Below are 22,669 nucleotides of genomic sequence, written 5' to 3'. Positions count from 1 at the left end.
AGCACCCAATGAGTTCTCTTTAAGTCCTTATTATATGCATATTTTCCCCTTGTCCATGGGTATTATTTTAGTTAATGCTTTTATTATTATTTATTTATTTTTTGCTTGCCCCAAATTACTTTTTTTGTGATCAGTGTCTTTAGTAGATGTCACATTTTGGTGGCTATTTCACACACTAACCTGGACACATCCTACTGTGCCTCTTTATTTGTATGTTTAGTTACTGATTTTAGGATGTTTTATCATGACATTCTGCATGTTCTACTCATACACATTATACCACAATTTTCTTTTGATGTTTTGAGGCCCAAAAAGCACCACATACAAGGAATAAACCGTTTTGGATTAACAAAATGGCACTTGAATGTATTGTCAAGATAATGTGAAAAAGCAAATCATACAAAACAAGTTCCTCAAATGTAAAGGCAGTCAGTAAACTAGAGCACAGTGAAGCTGATATGCAAATAGTGACAATATCATAACAGTGAATAGTCAGAATATCTTTTATTGAAGTACATAAAGTTAGTTGCATCAAGATTTTAAATAAACTCTAATGTACAGCTGGTATCTCATCAAAATCAACTTCAGATTTTACAAAATCAACTTCAACACTTTTATACAGATTAATATAAATGTTGAATAAACAGACATGTTCAAGTATATATTGTCCTACTATGCCTCGTTTTCTTTCCTGTTCGTTACAGTACATAGAAGCATGATAGACATTTAAAATAAAAGCCACACTAACATCCTTGTAAAATATATTTGCCTTCAGCTCCACACTAGCTTACTGTACTGGGGACAATCAAAATGACAAAGCTTTCAGAAGCAAAAAGTTGGATAATAAGAATATAACAGATGAGTTTGGGGGGTGAAGAGACGTATACACCCATTCTGGACTAGGTGCCTGGACCAGATTACTTGTTGGAATGGATTGTTCAGCAGCACATCATCAGGGTCAACTAGTACTGCAGACAACCATCTGAATAATTTCAAAATTATGTGGACACTGCCACAGAAAGTGTCCGAACCTGACAATCTACATATATATTGTAGGTTTTTTCATCTCAATTTTAATCTGTGGTGGTTTATCCTGTGTCTAAGTAAGTGTTATAAGTAACAATTTACTCCTCAAAAGTGTTACAAACATCACTTTCTCCCAAATACATTCATTCCAGTAACACAAACACATAGTACTTAAGAACCATTCTTTCTTTAACTTCTTCAGATGAAAACTCCAACGATGAATCAATTCTAAATATTCTTTTACAGCACAACTGGTGTGCCTTTTGGTGATACATTATTCTGAGAAGCATTTCTAACAAGAGATAAGAAAGAAAACACCACTTTGCTCATGTATTTTTTTATTTTTCAAAGATCGTTTCAATTATCTGCTGATTGCGAGTGGTGCAAGTAAACATACTATGTTGTTTTGAATAAGCTGAACATTGTCCTCGTCTTCATGCGTTGTTGAGACAGCAAGCACTTGAACGCTGCATGGTTTAGACCTGTATTAGGAGCACAGCTCTTGCTCGTCCTGCAATTCTGTTAATGCACGGTGGAGGAACAACCACTGTACAGGATCATCATCTACACTCTCTTTAATTGTGTTCTTTAAAAGTATGCACTGTGCATTAGGTTCTACAAGTATGTGCTGTTGTGCCCTAAAGTTTTTGACAAATACACACACAGCCCTTAAGTGTTTGCCTCCAACCTGTGACCATGTCACACAGAGCACATTGTGCTCATCTGTTGTACCTTCCCCAAGTCCAAAAGCAGCTGTTTCATTCGCCATTTAAGCTGAGGCAGTCTGGCCAGAGGATCTGGAGGCTCCAATTCTCCTGTGAAATCCAACCAGCTCTCCAACACTGAAGCCACAGCAGGAGCAAGGTCAAAAACAACAAAATATATAGTTAGCCGTTGTCAAGAGTAAAAAAACAACAACCCCATTTTGCATGGATGATGTGCATGAAAAGAAACATTTTTAACAAGGCAGAAACCACATAAGCCAAACCAGTAGTGGACTGTTTGTGCATAAAGTGGGGCAGTTGGGGTAGCCACATAGTTGGCCAGAATGATTACTGCACCAAAAAAAAGTAATATTTAACATGCACCACTAATAAGCACATTATTCATTCTTTAATTTCATCTTTATCCTAGGCAAGGACACTGTGGATCCTGGGAACAGTTGCTGCAGGGCAGGAATACACCCTGGAGTCAATCTCAGGGAATCACACACTCGTACAATCTTTCATACCTCGGGTGAATTTAAACTAGCAATCCAACGGAAACGCAGGGAGAACATGCAAAACTCTGCACAGGCAGTAAACAAAAGATCAGGTTCAAACCCTGTCCCCTAGAGTTATAAGGCACCAGCAGGACCTGCTCTCCAATCATGCTGCCCTAAGGAGATTTATATAGTTATAGTAGAAAATATATTGAAAAAATCACCATCTAGCTCTTTCTCGATGAGATCCATGCGGCCAGCAACCTGGTTCTGAACATCTTCAATGTGTGTGAGGAGGTTCATCTGCCATTGCAGACAGTTTCTCGCTGGCTCCACCTGCCCCGAGCTGCTCTCACTCACACAGCCAGACAATGAGATAGCACTGCTCACCTGCACCCAAACATACAGAGCATCAGACTTTACATCTATAGTGGGATCCATATCAGTTTACTCAGTTTGAACAACAGAATCTTCTGCAATCTGTACCTGATACAATACAAAGTTATGAACTGAAAAAAAAGATCATCACAAGGACTTTGAGAGAAATCATACTGTGTAAGGGTGTATAAACAATTAACTCTAGATAGCTTCATAGAGGTTTGTTTTGCCATGGAGGCTGGTCTGTGTTATCATATCAGAGCTACAATAGAATGCGTTCCCCTAATTCTCCCTTATATTCATTTCTAGCTCACAAGTGATGTCAAACTAACCTCCTCCTCCTTTGGTATAAATGACAGTGTCTGAGAGGCAGTCTGGAAGCCCTGCTCATGTTTATGTTGGTGGCCCATGCCAGAAGGCTTTTGGTAGCTGTGCTCACTGGTGATATAGGTCTCAGGATTTAAGTTCTGGCTGACGCGCTGCTGAAACATGATGCAGTCTGGAACTCCGCCCATAGGCTGGTCCTCGTCCGAGTTCACCCAAGAACGAGCCCACAAGTGTAAACTGGGATTGTGTTTATTCCTTTGGAGTAAAAATAAATAAATCAATGAATAACTAAATGAATACATATAGGATTCAAAAGTAAGAAAAGTTTCAAGCATTGGTCTGAGAGTAAGCAAACACTACAAAAACAGACAAAACTTTCTCTCTAAATGCTTTCCAAATCTGTTTGGAAATGCTGATTAGTTAAGCAGGGAGTCAGAACAAGAACAATATGATAAAATGAGCAGTTTAATCAATTGGCAGAAGAAGTGCAACACTAAGAATTTATACAACATGCAACACTCTCTACTATAGACAAACAAAAGAATTTCTACTTGGTTTCCTGTACATTCTGCTTTGTAACATGACACGTAATGTGCAACTGATGTGTAAAAGTGCATATGTTCACATTATGTGTAAGAGGTGTCTCTAGAACATCTACACACGATGAGCACACATGCTTGGAGAAATACAGACAGAACTATAAATCAGCCTTTGCTGTTCACAAGCTGTTCTTTCTCAGGTTTATGTGTTTGCCTCTCTCATTCACACAGACTCAGTAATAAATCCTCTTACTGTAAGATGTCCATCTTGAGCTGTAGGCCATGAAGCACCTTTTTAACACTGTACACATCAGCCAGTAACTGATGCGTAGACACAATCTTCTTAGCGTTCTGATGCGAGTAGTTCTCCGTCAGTAAAGATAAGCCATACATTTGGCCCTTATATAGCCAGTCTTTATCATGACGATATTTGGCACTCCATCTCTGTCCTGATGCACAAACAAATTAGTTCACATTATTTTTTAAAAAAACAACAACAACAAAAAAAACATTAATGATGAAATCCAGAAGCAGTCAAGTGGTGAATTTTGTCCTAAGTTACTCAGTAGTAAAGTTGCCTTTAAACTGACACTAGTTGTGCATGCTTGTGGGAAGTTTATTTACCTGGTGGGTCTCTACAGATGTAGCAAATATACTGCTCAGGTATACTGTCCTCAAGCAGTCCCATACACACACTATGCTGCCAGCACATACACTCCTCACACTGAAGGGGAGAAACAAACATCATGCATCAAAGTGCACAGAACTGATGTAATTATTCATTCCCATCCAAGTCAAAGACCACATTTTAGCCAGAATGAAAATACTGAACAACAGATGGTCCAAAAGGAAAGACCTAGTGTGGACTCTGAATATGTGCCCACGTTTAGCATTTAGCTGCTCCTTAATGCTCAGACACTTTTCCAGGTCATAATTAGCTAACAAGTCGGTGTTCTGTTCCCTATGGACAGAGTCAAAAACGGCTCGTGCAATGATCAGCTCTACAGGATTCGTTCTAAACTCCTCCTTTTAGAGCGCATACTCTGCTCTGATTGGTCAGATGTCCCAGTCTGTTGTGATTGGTCTACCACTGTCAGCGTCTGGCAAAAAGGAAACGCGCACTATCATAACAAGTTTCAGCTCAGTCTGGTCACAAACAGACGATGAAGACCAGAGGTGGGGCTTTTTGTTACAAACCTACGTAGGCTAGGTTCAGCTGTTCAGGATCGCTTCCTTCTTTTGGGAATCAATAACTCCGTTTGTTAAGTACTTCGATTTTTTAAACTTTGCAGATGTTTTTATATTCACAAACAGCTATGTATATAACACACTACATGAAAGGTAATATATGAAAAACCATAAGAGGTGCACTTTAAGTTACATTATTAGATTATTAAGCTGAAGTGAAGTGACCCCTACTGTTGAAAGTTGGTACTACAAGAGTCCTTAACTTGTGATGTCATAAATGTGCACCTTGTTTCAGTACTGCAGGGAAAGCATGTGGTCATGGCTGCTGTTCTTCTTTGATTTTAGTTGTTTTTTAAGGCATTGTCGGTATGTTTTAAATATGATCACTTTATAATTCAATAATGAAGATGTATCTTTAGTTGTTGACTATTTCTGTTATGTTAATGTGTCAAATTATTTGCTTCATTTTGTGAATTAGCTCTGCTGTTTCTGGGGATTGGAATTTGAGCTACATTTGATGTAAAGCGCATCCATTAGATTTAAATGAACATAATTGTTAACTTTTCCTATTTAGAATCCCATTTTTGTATTGTACTGGTTTTACCTGTTCCATTGACATCAGTTGTTAAACTGTTAAACTGCTTGCTTGTAAGGAATTTGAAGCAGAGGACAGAACAGAGTTTTTAAAAAATTCAGGGTGGATCTCACATTATGGGCTTAGATCTCCCTCTAGAGACTCTTTTAAATGAGAAAAAAAATATTTTCCATAACCTGTTTGCAAGGACCTGTGACTGCCCCATCTGTGACATACAGTTAAATCCAGAATTACTGGACAGTAGGGGTGGGGGATATGACAAAAATATCATGATACATGAGGACATTTCGACGATACACGACATGCATCACGATATATCATTTAGCTAACAAACGGTCTGCAAAACAATAGTAAAATATACAAAAAAAAGTTAAGCTGAGTTTGATGATACTTTACTTTAATGCCTACAGAGACAAAGAAGAATAAGTTAAAATGATGTCAAATTAACAGCATCCATTCAGTACCATTTAATTTGTAATTATTGATAGCATAAAAAAACATATCACCATACCAAGGATATCTCAAAAGTGTATCGCATAATCATTTATCACGATATGAATATTATATCGACATAATCACCCAGCCCTACTGGACAGGGTCACAAATATGTGTTGTTTTTGTATATTGGACCTTTTCCTGTTTCTGTGGCATTGTTTTAATAAGAACAAGACTTGCTGGTGACTGTCATCAGTTTACCTTACGACTGAGATGTAAACCAAATATACACAAATTATTTTACCAACTTCAGTTGGTCATTTATACTACTAAAGTAGTTTCAATTACAATTTCAAATAGTTTCAATACCTTAAATTTCAAACTCAAAATCTAACTTAATAAGGCATCTAAAGGTGTTTTTGGTTATTCAGCGTAAAATGCTTTGGGGTTTTTTTTTTTTTTTGCTACAATGTGCTCTGACCCAAGACTTCACACACGCCCACCTGAATCATGAAGCCATTCTCTTCATCCATTTCACAAATGCAACGGACAATCTCATTAGCAGACTCGTCCTCCTCATCCTGGAAATCCTCCATTGTGAGAGAGTCCAGATCCTGGTTGTATTCATCACCACTAAACAGCAAAGACTCTGTGGTGGAGTCCTCTAAGAAGTCAATGTCTGATAGGTCTGGCAAGATATAAGTAGTGATTAAGAAAAAGCAAACATTTGTTAAGCACCAGAAGACTTTCTATTTTTATTTTTTTTTTTGCATTGAATATGAATACTCACTCTCTCCTGTGAGATCGACCGACAGTATGGCACGAGGAAACTGGAAGGCTGAGTGTTTAGAAAAGGAGCTAGAGGAAGAGCGGTGAAGTAGATACGCTGGTCTCTCCAAGTAGGACATGGAGACATCTTCCATATCAGAGTAACCTGGGTGAAGATGATGAGAGTTTCGTTTCATAATTCTTGATAAGCGTATACACTGTTTAACGAGGTGACAGAGGGCTCAAGTGCCTCACACTGCAAGGCATGTCAGCAAAACCTGAAAGTCCTTCATACAAAGAGCTGCCTTGGCTTGGGGGTAACCAAAATGTAATGGTTTTTGATCAAACCTTTGCACTGTAACTCTCCCCAGCTGAAACGATTTATCAGGTTGAACGTGCAACAATTTAAACTGAAACAGTCTGATGGTACTGCTATAGAAAAAAAAGTGTGTTGTTTTTTTTAGTCAACCTTCACCTGTGCATAATATACCAAACATTTCAAACTATTTTCTTTAATAAAAACAATAAAACTGGACACTGACAAACAGAAAATCTAGACTTCCTTTAAATGCTACAGAGAGATGCAATGTCTTACAGTACTGCTTGGATTTCTTCTTCTTCTTCTTCTTTTTCTTCTGTTTGAGTTTGAAAGGGTCTTTTTCTTTTCTATCTCTGCGTTCTTTATCCCTCTTTTTCCCTGACAAAGGAAGCAACATTTCATTAAATTATGAAAATGTGTGAGAAGATCAGTTCACTCAACACACAAAACACTGCAGCCCAAAAGAGCTTACCAATGAGCTGGCACTTCTCTTCAATTTTGAATTTCCTTTCAGGCTTCATACATAGTCCTGGGGGAAGAAGAAGAAGAAAAAAGTTTCACATACAACTTTTAAGAGCAGTCTTGAACAGGTGCTTGTGTCTGTGACAGCTAGATACAGGGATCATACAGATTTCTACATAATGAAATTCCAGGACTTTCAAGGACTTTTCAAGCACCATTGTTTTTGATTTCAAGGATTATACAAGAGGTGTGCATCCATCCATCCATCTATTTCTGTACCCCCGTCGCAGGGAGCCTGGAGCCTATCCCGAGGTGGGGGACACCCTGGATAGAGTGCCAACCTGTCGCAGGGCACCATCACACTCTCTCTCTCTCTCTCACATACACACTACGTACGATTTAGAGATGCCTACAATGCATGTCTTTGGACTGGGGAGGAAACCGGAGTACCCAGAGGAAACCCCCGAAGCACACGGAGAACATGCAAACTCCACGAACACAGAGCGGCGGCAGGAATCGAACCACCTACCCTGGAGGTGTGAGGCAAACGTAATAACCACTAAGCCACCGTGCCCCCCACAAGAGGTGTCAAACATTATTTATTTTTCCTTTTTAAATTCCAAAAGAATTGATTAAAATAATAATAATAAAACAATGTTTTTTTATAATGGCATATTTCCAGCCATGCTGGACTAAATTTGCATTTCCCAGGCATTGCTTTGTCTTCACCATGATGTCAGTATACTCCAGGTGAGAGACAGCATCAGTGTTGCCAACAACTTTCCACTGAAAGTTGCTAAATGCAGTAATTAGCATATTCAATACATATTCATTCAGTACTCTGTGTGCTCACATACTGTATTTTAATACAGAAGCCAAATTACCAATAAAGTTGTTTTCATTTATATATATATATATATATATATATATATATATATATATATATATATATATATATATATATATATATATAGTCGCGACGGGCAGAGAGCCGGCGCACACAAGAAGGAAATCGCTCCTTCTCCAACTGCCGCACCGGCACGACGTGGGCAGCTTCGTGCCGAACATTCCGCCAGCCGGAAGGCCGCGGAGGCCCCCGCCGGCGCCCCTGATCCCCCTGCCCATTATCGGCGTCCCGTTTGAGCGAGTGGGCATGGACCTCGTGGGGCCCCTACCCAAGTCTGCCCGGGGCCATGAATACATCCTGGTCCTCGTCGACTACGCCACGCGGTACCCCGAGGCGGTGCCGCTCCGCAAGGCCACCTCGCAAAACATCGCCAGGGAGCTGGTACTCCTCTTCAGTCGAGTGGGGATCCCCAAGGACATTCTGACCGACCAAGGTACGCCTTTTGTCTCGAAGCTAATGGCGGATTTGTGTCGTCTGTTGCAGGTGAAGCACCTCCGGACGTCGGTCTACCACCCCCAAACCGACGGGCTGGTCGAGAGGTTCAATCAGACCCTCAAGCGGATGCTGCGCCGGGTGGTGGACGAGGAGGGAAGGAACTGGGACCTCCTCCTCCCCTACATACTTTTCACCGTTCGGGAATGCCCCCAGGCGTCCACGGGCTTCACGCCCTTCGAGCTCCTGTTCGGGCGGCGCCCGCGGGGATTGTTGGACGTGGCCCGCGAAGCCTGGGAGGAGCAACCATCCCCCTTCCGCTCCGTCGTCGAGTACGTGCAGGACATGCAAGCAAGGATTGACAGGGTGGGCCCCATCGTCCGGGAGCATATGCACGCGGCGCAGGAGGAGCAGAAGAAGGTATACAACCGCCCCGCACAGCCCCGGGAATTCCAGCCGGGGGACCGGGTCCTCCTGTTAGTGCCCAGCAGCGCCTGCAAGTTCCTCGCCCAGTGGCAAGGTCCATATACCGTCCGCGAGCGCCGGGGCCCGGTCAACTACCGCCTGCAGCAGCCCGGTAAGCGGACGGACGAGAAGCTATACCATGTAAACCTGCTGAAAAAATGGGTGGAACCAGCCCCGGTGGTGTCGGCGTTCGCAGCTCAGGACTCGGACCGGGGCAAGGGTACCTTGGTCGGCTTAGGGGAGGACCTCACCCCCGCCCAAAGACAGGAACTTACCGAGCTGATCGACCAGTTCGCAGATGTGTTTTCGGCTACCCCGGGGATGACCCAGCTGGTCCAGCATGAAATCAAGACTCCTCCCGGTGTAGTGGTGAGACAAAGGCCCTACCGTGTCCCCGAGGCTCGGCGCCAGGCCATCGAGGAGGAAGTCAGTTGCATGCTGCGGGACCACGTCATCGAGGAGTCCAGCAGCCCCTGGTCCAGCCCCATCGTCGTCGTGCCGAAGCTGGATGGGAGCATGAGGCTATGCAACGACTTCTTGAGGCTGAACCAGGTGTCAGAGTTCGACAGCTACCCCCTCCCCAGAGTGGACGACCTGGTCGAGAGGCTGGGGAGAGCCCGATTCATATCGACCCTGGACCTCACCAAAGGCTACTGGCAAGTGGCGCTCGCACCGGAGGCAACGCCCAAGACGGCCTTTAGCACAGCCACCGGCCACTGGCAGTATCGGGTTCTCCCCTTTGGGCTGCACGGGGCGCCCGCCACGTTCCAGCGGCTAATGGACATCCTCCTGCGGCCCCACCGGCAGTTTGCAGTGGCCTACCTGGACGACGTGGTCATCCACTCCTCCACCTGGGCCGACCACCTGTTCCACCTCAGGGAGGTCCTGAAAGCACTCCGGGCGGCCGGCCTGACCGCCAACCCAAAGAAGTGCCACCTAGGGCTGACGGAAGCCCAGTACCTGGGATACCGCATCGGACGGGGAATGCTGAAGCCCCAACTAAAGAAGATCGAGGCTGTGAAGGGCTACCCGCGTCCGACATCGAAAAAGCAGGTACGTGCCTTCTTGGGATTGGCGGGCTACTACCGCAGGTTCGTGCCTAATTTTTCTGCTGTAGCCTCTCCCCTCTCAGACCTTACAAAGAAGGGCCAACCAGACCAGGTCAGGTGGACAGCCGACGCAGAAAGGGCCTTCCAGGCCCTAAAAGGGGCCCTCACCAGCGCGCCGGTACTCCGCAACCCGGACTTTGACCTCCCGTTCACCGTGCATATGGATGCATCCGAGACCGGGCTGGGCACCGTCCTCTCCCAGACCTTCGACGGGGAAGAACACCCGGTCCTCTACATCAGCCGAAAGCTGTCCCCGGCCGAGAGGAAGTATGCGGCGGTCGAGCGGGAGGCACAGGCGATAAAATGGGCCATCGAGGAGCTGAGATACTACCTGGCAGGCAGGCACTTCGTCCTCATAACGGACCACGCCCCCCTGCAGTGGATGGCCAAGGCGAAGGACACCAACGCCCGGGTAACCCGCTGGTTCCTCGCCTTACAAGACTTCTCCTTTCAGGTTAAGCACCGGGCGGGGGCCCAGCATGGTAACGCGGATGGGCTCTCACGACGAGACACCCTCTGGGCCCACCACCGAGCGGCAGTAGGCTCGGAGCTGAGGGGGGGGTACTGTCGCGACGGGCAGAGAGCCGGCGCACACAAGAAGGAAATCGCTCCTTCTCCAACTGCCGCACCGGCACGACGTGGGCAGCTTCGTGCCGAACATTCCGCCAGCCGGAAGGACCGCCGCGGCGGGGCGGGACTGACGCGACGCCGGCCAGCGATTGGCGGACCCAACGGAGAAATTCCACCACTCAGGCGACGGCGGAGGAGGATAAAAGGGCGCGCTTCCGGCCGTACGAGAGGGGAGAAGACCGTAGCGACAAGACGGACTCCGTGCGTGTTTTCCAGCGACATAGCGACTCGCAATCACCGAGCACGACGGTAACCTCACGCCCCACGCTAATCTCTCTCTCCCCACAAAAGGTGTAAGCGCGGACGAGATCGCCGGGTGGTGAGAGTCCCACCTACGGAGGACGCCGGCCCGGGAAAACCCTCGCCCCCGTCTCGGGAATCCCGCCTCCGCCACGAGTAGGCTACACCGGCAGTCACGCCTCCACAAGCCCCGCACTCATCCCCTCACAACCCACTCACTTCACCCTTGCACCAATAAACCACCGTTTGTGAACGTTCTTCTGCCTCCTGTGGGTCTGTACGCCGCCTTCCCCGGGCTAATTCCTCACTATATATATATATATATATATATATATATATATATATAATCTGTTTCTGTTGTCAGAAAACGAAATGAGTATGAAATAGTGACTGAACCGCGGCCCATTAAGAGACTACATGTTCACCAGCGTTCACTTCCAAGCGGTTTACAAGTTGCTGCTCTGCACTACTAAAATCCTTTTGTCCTCATCTGACAAAACCACCATACACTTAAGTTAAATACAACAGCTGTGATCTCAGCTATATTTACATGTAAAATGTTCACTCGGAGAAAACTGGAAGCGAAGTGAATGTGCTGCTCCTCCCCTGAACAGAGTAGCCGCAAAGAGAGGGAGAGAGATGTACCTGCAGCGGGAAAGCAGGACCTTGTGCTCACGGGGCACTACTGGCCACTCTCTTCTATGAGAAGTTGGCAAGGTTTACCCAAACAGTCGATGTGTCACTAGGTGCTTTTTTAAAAAACCATCGCTAAATGGATCTGAGAAGTGGACTGCCGGAGCTTCCTCTGTCGCAATGAGTGTGTCATGGTCTCCTCTTTAGGCAGCGCGCTTGTCGAGCCGGAGGGTGCGTGCACGAGTAAGGTGCGCAAGTGCCCGCTCTTCGAATGTGTACAACCGTGACATTGTTGACTATGGACACGTGCGTTTGTTTTGTTTCTGTTCTGTCTCCTCCCTGTCCTGTTGGTGGTTGTTGTTCGGGGCGGTGTCTTTGTTTTCAGCTGCCAGCACTTAGGGCTGATTATGTTTGATATATATACCGCTTGCCTCCCAGTACACGGCACGGAGTATTAGAGATAGTTAGATAGTTAATATAGTTAGATTGATTTAGTTAATTTAAACATTAGATTAGTTCACTTTGTCCACGCTGGTGTTTTCCGCTCCCAGTCTTAGTTTCATGTTTCGTGTTCCATGTGTATGACCTTGTTTCTCGTTTCCTCGTCGTGATTTCCGACTTACCTTGATCCAAGTGTTTGTCTTTCTCAGTGACCCTCTTGAGGATCTTGTCATTAAAGTTCTCAAAAGTCTTTTCTCTGTGTAAAGGGGGCAGTGAGACTTCAGTGCTGTCAGAGCTGACAGAGGCAGACGAATGCTTCTTCCTACAGAACTTTGGGGGCTTCAGACAAGAGCCAGCACAGTCCAGCTGTAACATGTGGCCCTGAGAGGACAGAGCTGTAAAGAGGGACAGCAACGTTAAATCTGTAGGGTAGCTCGAGTTCATGCCTTATACCATACTGAATAGCGATAAACAACCTCTCAGAAGTAAAGTGTTGGAATCAGGATAGAAGTGTTATGTGCCGCAAAAAATAATAATTAAAAAAAAACTTCTGCACTGTTATGTATTCTGACTACAAAAGGCATATGTAGATCAAGCTAAAAGAACATTTATTAGATATTTAGCTAAATAAACAGACAATGGAGTTCAAGCATATATTAAACTATGCAACTATATTTGCACATACAGGAGGAGGTGGAGACTGTCCTGCGCCTCTTGCTGTCCGGTATCTCCACTAGGCTGCTGGTGGGTACAGAAGTAGATGTGGCCCTGGTGCGACCTCCTCTTTCAGGTGAACACACTTCACTCTCCAGTTCTTTTTCATTATTGTGGTAATACTTCAGATGGTAATCTAGCAGCTTGGCTTTCCGAAAGGCTTTAGAGCAGCCTGGAATTCGACACTTGAACTTATTATGGTCCAGGTCAACCAGAGACTCATTAGGAGACATGGGGTCATCAGATCGCTTGGTATTTATTACTAGAAGAGAAACGGTGAGGAATCAAAATTAAAAGTACTATTCATCCTCAACCATCTTGATGCAAGAGAAATGATCAAATTGACTACTAAAAAGTTTTACATTAAATGTAAGTCGCATTACATACTGGGCTCTCTGGCATGTTTGTTGGGTTTATGGGTCCTGGAAACAGTTTTTGGACCAGTAGCTAAGGTGAAAGAATAGAGAGAGAACAAGAAGTATAACTGTAAGTAAATTATAATCATCAGATATTTGTAACAATATAACCGACTGAACAAGATTTTTACTATTGAACCAATATTTACTATTAACTCGTTTAATCCAAACCACAGTGATTCTAAACTGAGAAGCTGAAAGGTATTACACCATTCTGTGGTATCAGCACAAGCTTACCTGCTACAACAGCTGGCAATCTCTCTGCCACTACCGTATGACTGACGAGCAACACGTCAGTCATTCCTTCCTTCTCAGTGACCGCTGATTGAGCAGTCCCAGGAGAAGGAACAGACGATGGAGGAGTACCAGTGACTGGTTTGCTTAAAGAGGGTTCAGCTTTCACCAAGCAACTATTATCAGCATCTGAAAAACAGCATACTTCAAGGTAATTACATGGATATAAATAACAGAACCAAAACATTTTGGAAAAGCTCGATCCATATATGTTTTCCTTATCCACCTTATTTATCTACAGAAAGCAGCTGTGGGTAAATATGCATGTACAAAGGTAAGATGAAGAGTTAACAGCTAAAGAAATGAATAACTACTCTTCCTCTTGAATTCCACATCACTCGTCACTTTTTATCAGCTCCGCAATATTAGATATCTGTGAAGCTTTAATTCATGGCTTTGTGGGTTAAACGGAGTTTGAGAGCCAGACTTTATTACACTTCTGGCACTGGACATCTAGCTGTCCCTGGGCACGGATGAAGGTAAAATTACATAGGCAAACTTATTTTCTACTATAAAGGTTAAAACGATCGAGCATGGGTTTGGCATCAGTGCTGCTCGACAGAAAGATATAAACTCATAATAATGAGGAAGCACTGGAGAGGATGGCTTCGTAAAGGCAATGGCATGAATGTAGTACAATAAATTTGGGATTTGAATTGCCTGATGCAATGATATGAAACTCTAGTGAGGTTTTACTGCATTTAAAGGGAAATTTTCTGGTACTAGTAACGTTAGAGGGCCTTATTTGGCCAGATGGCCATCACTTGATCATTGCTTTTGTGTGCCATGATTTTGGATCTTGTACCTGCTCTCTGACTACTGTCAGTCTGTGGCGTGGTGGGGTTGGAATCCCGGCTGGGTGGTGAGGGTGGGCAGGTTGGGTCTAAGGAAGTCGCAAGACGCTGAGATCTTCTGCGCCTCTGAGGAGAGTTTGAAGTGGCTACACTCGCATGCACAGAAGAAGAAGATTGGAGGTTATTATATAACAGCATAGGGGGACTAAATCTGGAATGCGATGTTAAAAAAAAGAAAAGCACATGTAGGTGTGATCGTCAGGAATCCAGAAGCTTTTGTCCATATTGTACATGCAATGAATCTCTCGCACACAATTAATAATATTAGTGAGACAGTCAGGTATGGCACTTTTTTTTGTTGTTGTTTTCAGTGTTTGTACTTTTTAATTTTGTTTGTATAAAAAGAAAAAAAACTGTGAATGATTGTCAGGTATGGCACTTTTCCACTGCACAGTACGTCTCGACTCTGCTCGCTTTTTTGGGGGGGGGGGGGGGGGGGGTTCCCACTGTGGATAGTACCTGGTACCTGGTTATTTTTTTAGTACCACCTCGGTCTCCTTAACAAGTGGTTCTGCACTGTGCCTGAATAAATGTGTGTCATTTAATACATACTTTGTGTATGATGATATTCTATTAATCGAAAATTATTTATAATTTTCTCATTACAGATAAAATTACAACAAAAGGTATCGGTCATAGATTTTCACATCTCGCTTGTTACTGATTTCCAAACAGGCATTTATCGAAGTCACTCCTGTCACGGCTGAATCTAACGTAGTCATATCGAGCTCAATGTTGGTTCTAGAAAGCCGCTATTTTACATCCTTAATAGGGTCCATGTTCAGTGAACAGGAAAGGCGTTTGGAATATGGCCTGATCGTGTATTTGTACAGGGCTTTGATAACATTATTCCTGGCACTAAACTGCAGTGGAAAAGTAAGCTCAGAAAAGTAAAACGAGCTGAGCCGAGTCGTACCGTGCAGTGGAAAAGTGGCTTTAGTGACGAACTATTCCTGGCAGACTGGCATAAGTAATTCTTTGCTGGCTTTACTGGTAACATTATGGTAAACATGGATTAGTGGGGTGCTGCATAATTAATGATCCTGTATTACACAGCATTTGTGTATATTATCAGTGTCATGCTAGCCTAAAAATATACAGACAAAGGTGGAGACTGTCCTGAGTCTCGTGCTCTCAGATAGTATATTTTTTTTAATTGTCACATATTTCATATTGTCTCATATTTCCATATAAGGAAAACAACTGAGGTCCCTGGACATCTTGTCTTTACGTTTACAGTTAGAGCAATAAGTAGAAATAGACTCTCTGGATTTACCCACCTGTGTATGCATCTGAGAGGGTGTGAATGGAGCTGGGTGAGGGTTTAGACTCTGCTGCTGTACTTGTGCTCAAGCTACTGATAGTCGACTCTCCTGAATCGTGCTTTAGTCTACAAGAGCGAGAGGGTCCTGGGGGTGTGTTGGAGAGAGATGCAGGATGCCTTTGGGTTACAGCAGACTGCAACGGCTCATCACCAGGGCAAGTTTCAGGTGCCGGACCACTCTAGGAGAATGGATACACAAAAAAAGGCTAAATTATTCAAAAGCACACTGCCACAGCATTGATATTTTAAATACTGGCCTAGCAAAAGAAACTTGGAATCCATGGTATAAAGATCAACTCGGTTGTATAACTCACCTGTGATGCCATGGGAAGATCTTCTCTGCAGTCACTGTCAGTTTTGGTACAGCCTAAAATAAAAAGTGATCCAAAGCATAAATGAAATAACCATATACTTTACTTAACAGAAACACATGAGCTGTAACATTATCTGATAATTCAACATTAAAATTGGATATAAAGTGATCAACATATTTAAGTTGAGAAACTATACCTGCTGTTTTGTTGAGGCGCGCTCTTTTCACATTGTTAAAACTACCTGGTCTGCTTCTTCTTTTTCTTTTAGCCATCTCAAGCTCCTCAGAAGATGGCTTGCAGTCTTCCTCATCAGAAGAGCCTTAACGAGGCCAGAGGACAGATGCATGTTTATATGTATAATAAGTTATGAGAGATAATTACATCACAGTTCATTTCTGGTAGATTAATAAACACTGTAAATACCAAGTCTGTCCGAGTCAGCGTTGTTATCCTCATCATTGAGTTCATCAAGCCTGGGCTCTGTTCTGTCCTCTCTATCTTTGTTGCTGTTGGCACTGGTGCGAGGCCTACAGCCTCCTTTACTCTTGGCTGCAGCTGTGGCTGCCTTTACGAGGGCAATCCAATCCTGCTTCATACATATAACATGTCGCTGGTCACGGCAAAGAGTAACAGGTGCAACAAAGGACATTGGGGTGGTTGGAATTTTTTTTTTTGGGGGGGGGGGGGGGGGGTTACTGGGGTGGACAATAAGACAGCAATTATGTCACGGTCCTTGAAGGCAGTTGTATAATACACTATGTATTTTATATATTATATACATATGTATGTTACTTTTTTTTTTTTTAAAGTTGAAAATCGTGTACAAAAATAAATAATTTAACACTGGGAAGGAGGAACAAGTGTAATCAGAACACTAATAAAAAGACAGGTTATTAGTCCACTACTAACTCACAGAGCACTTTCTTAGGAATACCTGTACACCTACTTATTCTTGCAATTATTTAAATCAGCCAATCATGTGGCAGCAGTGCAATGTATAAAATCATGCAGATGCAAGCCAGCGATTTCAGGTAATGTTCACACCACCTATCAGACTGGGTAAAAATTGGATCTCACTGACTTTGACTGTGGCATGATTGTTGGTGCCAGATGGGCTGGTTTGAGTATCTGTATAATTCAATTCAATTTTATTTGTATAGCGCTTTTTACAATAGACATTGTCTCAAAGCAGCTTTACAGAAATATCAACATGGTATATAGATATTAAAGGTACGAATTTATCCCAACTGAGCAAGCCACTGAGCGGCGACGGTGGCAAGGAAAAACTCCCCAAGATGTTCTAAGAGGAAGAAACCTTGAGAGGAACCAGACTCAGAAGGGAACCCATCCTCATCTGGGTAACAACAGATAGTGTGAAAATGTTCATTATGGATTTATATGAAGTCTGTTTGGCCATAGAAGCAGCCGTAGTCCCAGCAATCTGGAATTGGAGTAGATGAGAACTCCATCCAGAGGCAGGACATACGAAACGGATCAAATATATATAACCGATCAAACGGATCAAATAGATATAACTGCTGATCTCCTGGGATTTTCAACACAACAGTCTTTAGAGTTTACTCAGAATGGTGCAATAAAGAAAAAACATCCAGTGAGCAGCAGTTCTGTGGACAAAAACGCCTTTTAGATGAGAGAGATCAGTGAAGAATGGCCAGACTGGTTCGAGCTGACAGAAAGGCTACAGTAACTCAGATAAGCACTCTGTACAATTGTGGTGGGCAGAAAAGCATCTAAAAATGCACATATTGAACCTTGAGGCTACAACAGCAGAAGACCATGGCAGGTTCCACTTCTGTCAGCCAAGAACAGGAGCCAAGTCTGATGAATCTCGATTTCTGCTGAGGCACACAGATGGTAGGGTCAGAATTTGGCACCAACTCCATGGACCCAACCTGCCTTGTGTCCACAGTCCAGGCTGGTGGAGGTGGTGTAATGGTGTGAGGAACGTTTTCTTGGCACACTTTGGGCCTGTTAATACCAATCAATCGTCACTTGAATGCCATAGCTTATTTGAGTATTGCTGCTGACCATGTGCATCCCTTCATGGCCACAATTTACCATCTTCTAATGGCTACTTCCAGCATAATAATGCACCATGTCACAAAGCAAAAGTCATCTCAAACTGGTTTCACGAACATGATAATGAGTTCAGTGTTCTTCAGTGGTCTTCCCAGCCACCGGATCTGAATCCAACAAAACTCCTTTGCGATGTGGTAGAACGGGAGATTCACAGCATGAATTTTTGCATCTGTAAAATCTGCAGAATTTGTGGTCATGCAATCATGTCAACATGGACCACAATCTCAAAGAAATGTTTCCAAAATCTTGTGCAAACCATGTCACCAAGAAGTGAGTCTATTTTGAGAACAAATGGAGGCCCTACCTTGTATTAATATAGTGTTCCTATTAAAGTGTTCAGTGAGTGTATGAAAAGATACTGAAATACCACCAATATCTCCAGAAAAGTGTATCGTGCCATAATGTATCACAGTGTTGAGATAATATCATCATATTGCCCAGCCCCAGGGTCAAATTTATATAAAAGTATAAAACACACAATATTATCTTCACTGTCAAAAGGGTTACTCTGCTCTCTAAAAACATTTCAGGTAGCTGAGCAAATCTAACAAATGATATGGAAAAGGAATAACACAATAACAAGTGGCCAAACAACAAAATTACAAAAATGCATGGATTTTAAATATTTCATGCAGCAAAGACGAAAAGCATTTTTAGATGAAAGGCTGTTTTTTGTTTGTTTGTTATTACTTAATTCACCAATGATCTGATACCTTTTGAAAAAGGAGTGATGGAAAGTAAAGCTAATTTCTAATTAAAGAGTAAAAACTGTATTTCTCATTATGTAGCATTTTAACTACATAAAGGCACGTTCTTGAAAATGATTTTAAGGAGTCAAGGAAAAGTGTTGCCTTGAATACAGGACATAATGAGGGAATGGACGCCTTAAAAAGTCACTTACTTGTCCTTTGGCATCCTCTGGCATGGATTTTATATGGATTCGTTTCACACATCGAATCACCCCGTCATAAAACTGGACTGTGTAGGTTCCTGTGAATAAAGACGTTGTTTTTAGGCAGGCTCAAGTACATTTACTTTGATGAAGGTAATATGACACATATGAAAATGACACTTGCCCTCTTTGTTGACACTCTCAATCTTGGCAGGATAGTAGCGGCAATCTGTCCATCGGGCAAGAACTTCTTCCCCATCTTTCAGTTCCTGTAACTGAAGCAGACATACATGATTACTTAAAGAAACCCCTTCATTGTGTTGCTTAGCACATATTATAAACATTCACACGTTTTCAGCAAGATCAGCATGCTTTTTTTGGTTTGCCAATAAAGTTTGAAAGCTATGATATCTGTGATGAAGGTAGAAACAGCAGAAATAGTTCTGATTATGCAAATTCTAGTTCTTCTCATAACAACGGGACACTAAACAGTATCCATAATATTATCTAACATTATAATATAGATTATATATTAGTCTGATTACAGAATAATGTACAGAATAATTGGATTCTAGATGATTACAATTAATCTTATCAAACAGCTGCTATCAGTAATATTTCTAATACACACACAAGGAATCTAAAAAGATAGACTATCTGATTATACAAGTATGTCAGCCATCACTAACTGATCGTGCTGACTTGTTCATGGAATATGGAATAATTTGTGGCGTGTACTTAGAGGAGTCCTACTGAATTTCTGTAAGGGATATTCCACAACTAGGTGTGCATTACATGATTTTAATGCAGGATGTGGTGGCAAAGAACCACCTGCTGCGAAGAGGAGTGCATAAAAATCATGTAACGTGCACCTAGCCATGGATTATCCCGCTTATACCATGGTCACTTGCCAGCAGTGACAATTTAAAGCTGTCACTGATTTGCAGTGAAAAATCTGACCGAAAGGATCAAAACAACGCTAGTTTTCCCTTAGTTATATTATATATGCGGGTCGTTAGATCTAAAATTCTGCCCGCTCTAAATCATACACAGAGATAAAGCAGTGCGACAAGTCTATTATAATTCATTCAAATAAATGTAAATAGTGTACATGCATGAAGTACCTGCACCTGTGCTGCGTGTCTACTAATAACATTACTATGGTTACGGTTGTTTATAGGTAGCGCATTAATGTAGAACGGAGATTAAACTGACTGGATCTACCTGTGCATTATACGGTTTGAACGCACACCTTCCAGCCAGTCAGAATCGAGACCATGGTATAAATTATATACATCACTAGGAACAAGCATCTCCATGCAAATTCAAAGCCACTACGGATCAATGTAATGGCATATCAAATTCAAACAAATCACCCCAACCTCAATATTTGTTTCTACAACTACATAATTGATGGAGGGGGGTTTAAAAAAAAAACACCCCCAAACAGTCATGAGACGTGCAGTTATTAGAAAGCCAGATCTGAGCAGCTGATGTGTGTACTTGTCTCTGTTGTGGCATGTCTTTTTGGTCCTCTGTGTTCTCTGTACAGCCAGAAAGCTCACGCAGGCGAGATGATCTCATCTCACCGAGTCTCTCCTGGTAGAAACGTTTGGAAAAAAAAAACAATATCTCAATTAACAATCTCATTAACAAATGGTTAATGAGATTAAGGAACACATTCTCATCTGCACAAGTAAACCGCTCATTTAACTCTTATCCAATTTTTGACCAAACTCCTAAATTTCCACAAAAAAAAAAAAAACAACCCATCTTTCAAACTTTCACAAGAACATTCTTCGTGAGTGTACTGCACGTTTTGCGTAATGGAAACTAATATCCACTGTCAGCCCACTGTTAGAAACAAAAACACTAATGCAGGCTGGTTGTAAGCAAGGAACCAACAAGACCAGGTTAGCTTCTCCAGTACGTTTTTTGCTAGTCAACAAGCATGGTCATTGAATTCATCTCGGTCCAAGCTGATTTTCTGCATTTTTTTTTTTCAGTGTGATTTACAGTGCATACACATTATTTACTTTACGAAGACCTACAGTCACATCCTCCTCTTCTTTCAGCCCCTCTTTACGTAGTGTGGGTCGCTCTAGTGGACGTAGCCTGTTGCTGTCCCATAAAATCCACTCATCATATCGATGGCTCCAGCGGTCAAAATGGACAAGCATTTTCCCTTCATCGTAGTCAATCTTCTCTATACGTGAAGGGTACCTAAAGGGGGGTGGGGGGTGGGGGTGGGGACATGTAACCTATACATAAAACAAAACTGCATAATTTGAGACTTTTTTTTCTCCCCACTTTACCATTTTTGTAAATAGTCTTGAGCTTCCACTCGGGCTCCAACTTCAAAAGTAATTCCAGGCCTGTTAGGAGGTTTCTTACTCATGTTCAACGTGATCTGCTTAACGCTTTCTCAGGACACACACACTCTCGCCTCCTGAAATTAAACAAATAATGGGGGTTGGTTTTTTTTTTTTTTTTTTTTAGAAAAAGGCGAAATCTTACCCTTGCTTTGATCAAGCAATACAGAAAAATGACACTGGAGTCGCAACAAATAGCAAATCAAACAAACAATATATATTTTGATTATTATTATTATTTAACTAGATTTGACTACATACTTCACAAAATGTCAAGTCCAATAATGAATTAACCAGCTGTCATAACTGAAAAGTTACTCACTCATTTCAGCTGAGCAAACAAAACAACCCTTAACGTTACTTTCCACGAAGTTTAACTTGAACTATAAAGTTAATCTGTCGATACGTTTATCTATTGAGCTGATCATATGTGCAGAATAATTTCACGTTATTAGGACAGCAACTCATTTTATCCAACAGCTTTGTACACATACGCGGAAAGTTTGCTAGCGAGACCTTATAAAGTGGCTAGCTTACGCACGTAGCCAGGCAGCTAACAGGACTTAGCATGCTAGCTCTACTGCATAATTAACAGCGTCTGCAGAGAACTGGGGCTCATTTTAGCTGTAGCTTCTGTCTGTAGTCAAGATTAAAAGATTTCAAGTACGTGCAGTAGCATGGGTGTGTTTTATAATCGTCCGCACGGTCTGAAGCGAATACAAAGGCATATAACCCCGTCCTGGGTCAGGTTTAGCTCGCTAGCCAGGAGCATTAAACTTACCAACTAGCTAGCTCGCTAACGCTAGCACTGCGGATATATGTTCACTTTTCCTAGCCTGCATTCGTAATTGCTAGTCAGTTAGTCAGTGATCTGCCATAGTTACAGAGCCATAAAATATCAGCCAGGAAAGTTTAGACAATCCAGTGTGCATCCTGAGACTGCAGCAGCTGATCTGATCAGTGATGCTGGACTAGCGGAGGCGCTTCGAGGGGATTAAAATAACATTATGTGCAAAAATGACAGGCCAGTTTTTATACTCATTCATTACACAGTAACGGCGCTTAGGAAAACCATTAGTGGTTCTGGCGTGCTATATACATATAGATTAAATACAACGCACTAGACTTTACCTTTGAAACTTCATTGAAGGTTTAGCTATTATTTCCTAAACTGCTGTCTCTTCATTCTTCTGTTCAGAGACATTTTAAACCAGCTAGCGAACCCAAACAGGGGGCGTCTACACGTACGACAACCTCTGGAGTGACGCAATACGCACAGGTCACGTGAGAACAG

The 22,669-nt window shown here is 42.7% G+C and overlaps 1 protein-coding gene across 4 annotated transcripts; it reads right to left on the bottom strand.

The window, feature by feature from the left end:
* Nucleotides 1–489: 489 nt before the first annotated feature.
* phf20l1 (PHD finger protein 20 like 1) lies at nucleotides 490–22,623 on the bottom strand. 4 transcript variants are annotated; one of them, XM_053628789.1, is made up of 24 exons: nucleotides 22,507–22,623; nucleotides 21,319–21,452; nucleotides 21,040–21,226; nucleotides 20,507–20,602; nucleotides 19,188–19,278; nucleotides 19,013–19,101; nucleotides 16,435–16,600; nucleotides 16,208–16,330; nucleotides 16,012–16,064; nucleotides 15,654–15,876; nucleotides 14,325–14,459; nucleotides 13,463–13,648; nucleotides 13,197–13,256; nucleotides 12,781–13,071; nucleotides 12,278–12,490; nucleotides 7,249–7,305; nucleotides 7,053–7,154; nucleotides 6,480–6,623; nucleotides 6,193–6,377; nucleotides 4,096–4,195; nucleotides 3,725–3,920; nucleotides 2,938–3,187; nucleotides 2,452–2,617; nucleotides 490–1,868 (listed from the first exon to the last, which is right to left on the bottom strand). In XM_053628789.1, exons 2-24 carry the CDS (start codon nucleotides 21,399–21,401, stop codon nucleotides 1,726–1,728), a joined length of 3,339 nt encoding a protein of 1,112 aa, XP_053484764.1. In that variant the 5' UTR covers nucleotides 21,402–21,452; nucleotides 22,507–22,623; the 3' UTR covers nucleotides 490–1,725. The 4 variants fall into 4 exon arrangements, with proteins under 4 accessions (XP_053484764.1, XP_053484775.1, XP_053484784.1 ...); XM_053628800.1 differs by having other exon boundaries at nucleotides 16,435–16,597; XM_053628809.1 differs by having other exon boundaries at nucleotides 21,055–21,226.
* Nucleotides 22,624–22,669: the final 46 nt, after the last annotated feature.

Source organism: Ictalurus furcatus, chromosome 1 (genome assembly GCF_023375685.1).
Source record: "Ictalurus furcatus strain D&B chromosome 1, Billie_1.0, whole genome shotgun sequence".
NCBI lineage: Eukaryota > Metazoa > Chordata > Actinopteri > Siluriformes > Ictaluridae > Ictalurus > Ictalurus furcatus.
Note: the sequence above shows the minus strand (reverse complement) of the source record. Positions and strands in the feature narration are given on the sequence as shown.

Excerpts from the sequence above, each read along its gene's own strand:
- phf20l1 (XM_053628789.1), bottom strand. The coding sequence starts at position 21,401 with ATGAGTAAGAAACCTCCTAACAGGCCTGGAATTACTTTTGAAGTTGGA. Across the intron at positions 6,624-7,052 it reads GAAGAAATCCAAGCAGTACT|GTTACTCTGATATGGAAGAT; the intron begins GTAAGACATTGC and ends ATCTTCACCCAG. Across the intron at positions 3,188-3,724 it reads CTCAAGATGGACATCTTACA|GAATAAACACAATCCCAGTT; the intron begins GTAAGAGGATTT and ends TTTACTCCAAAG.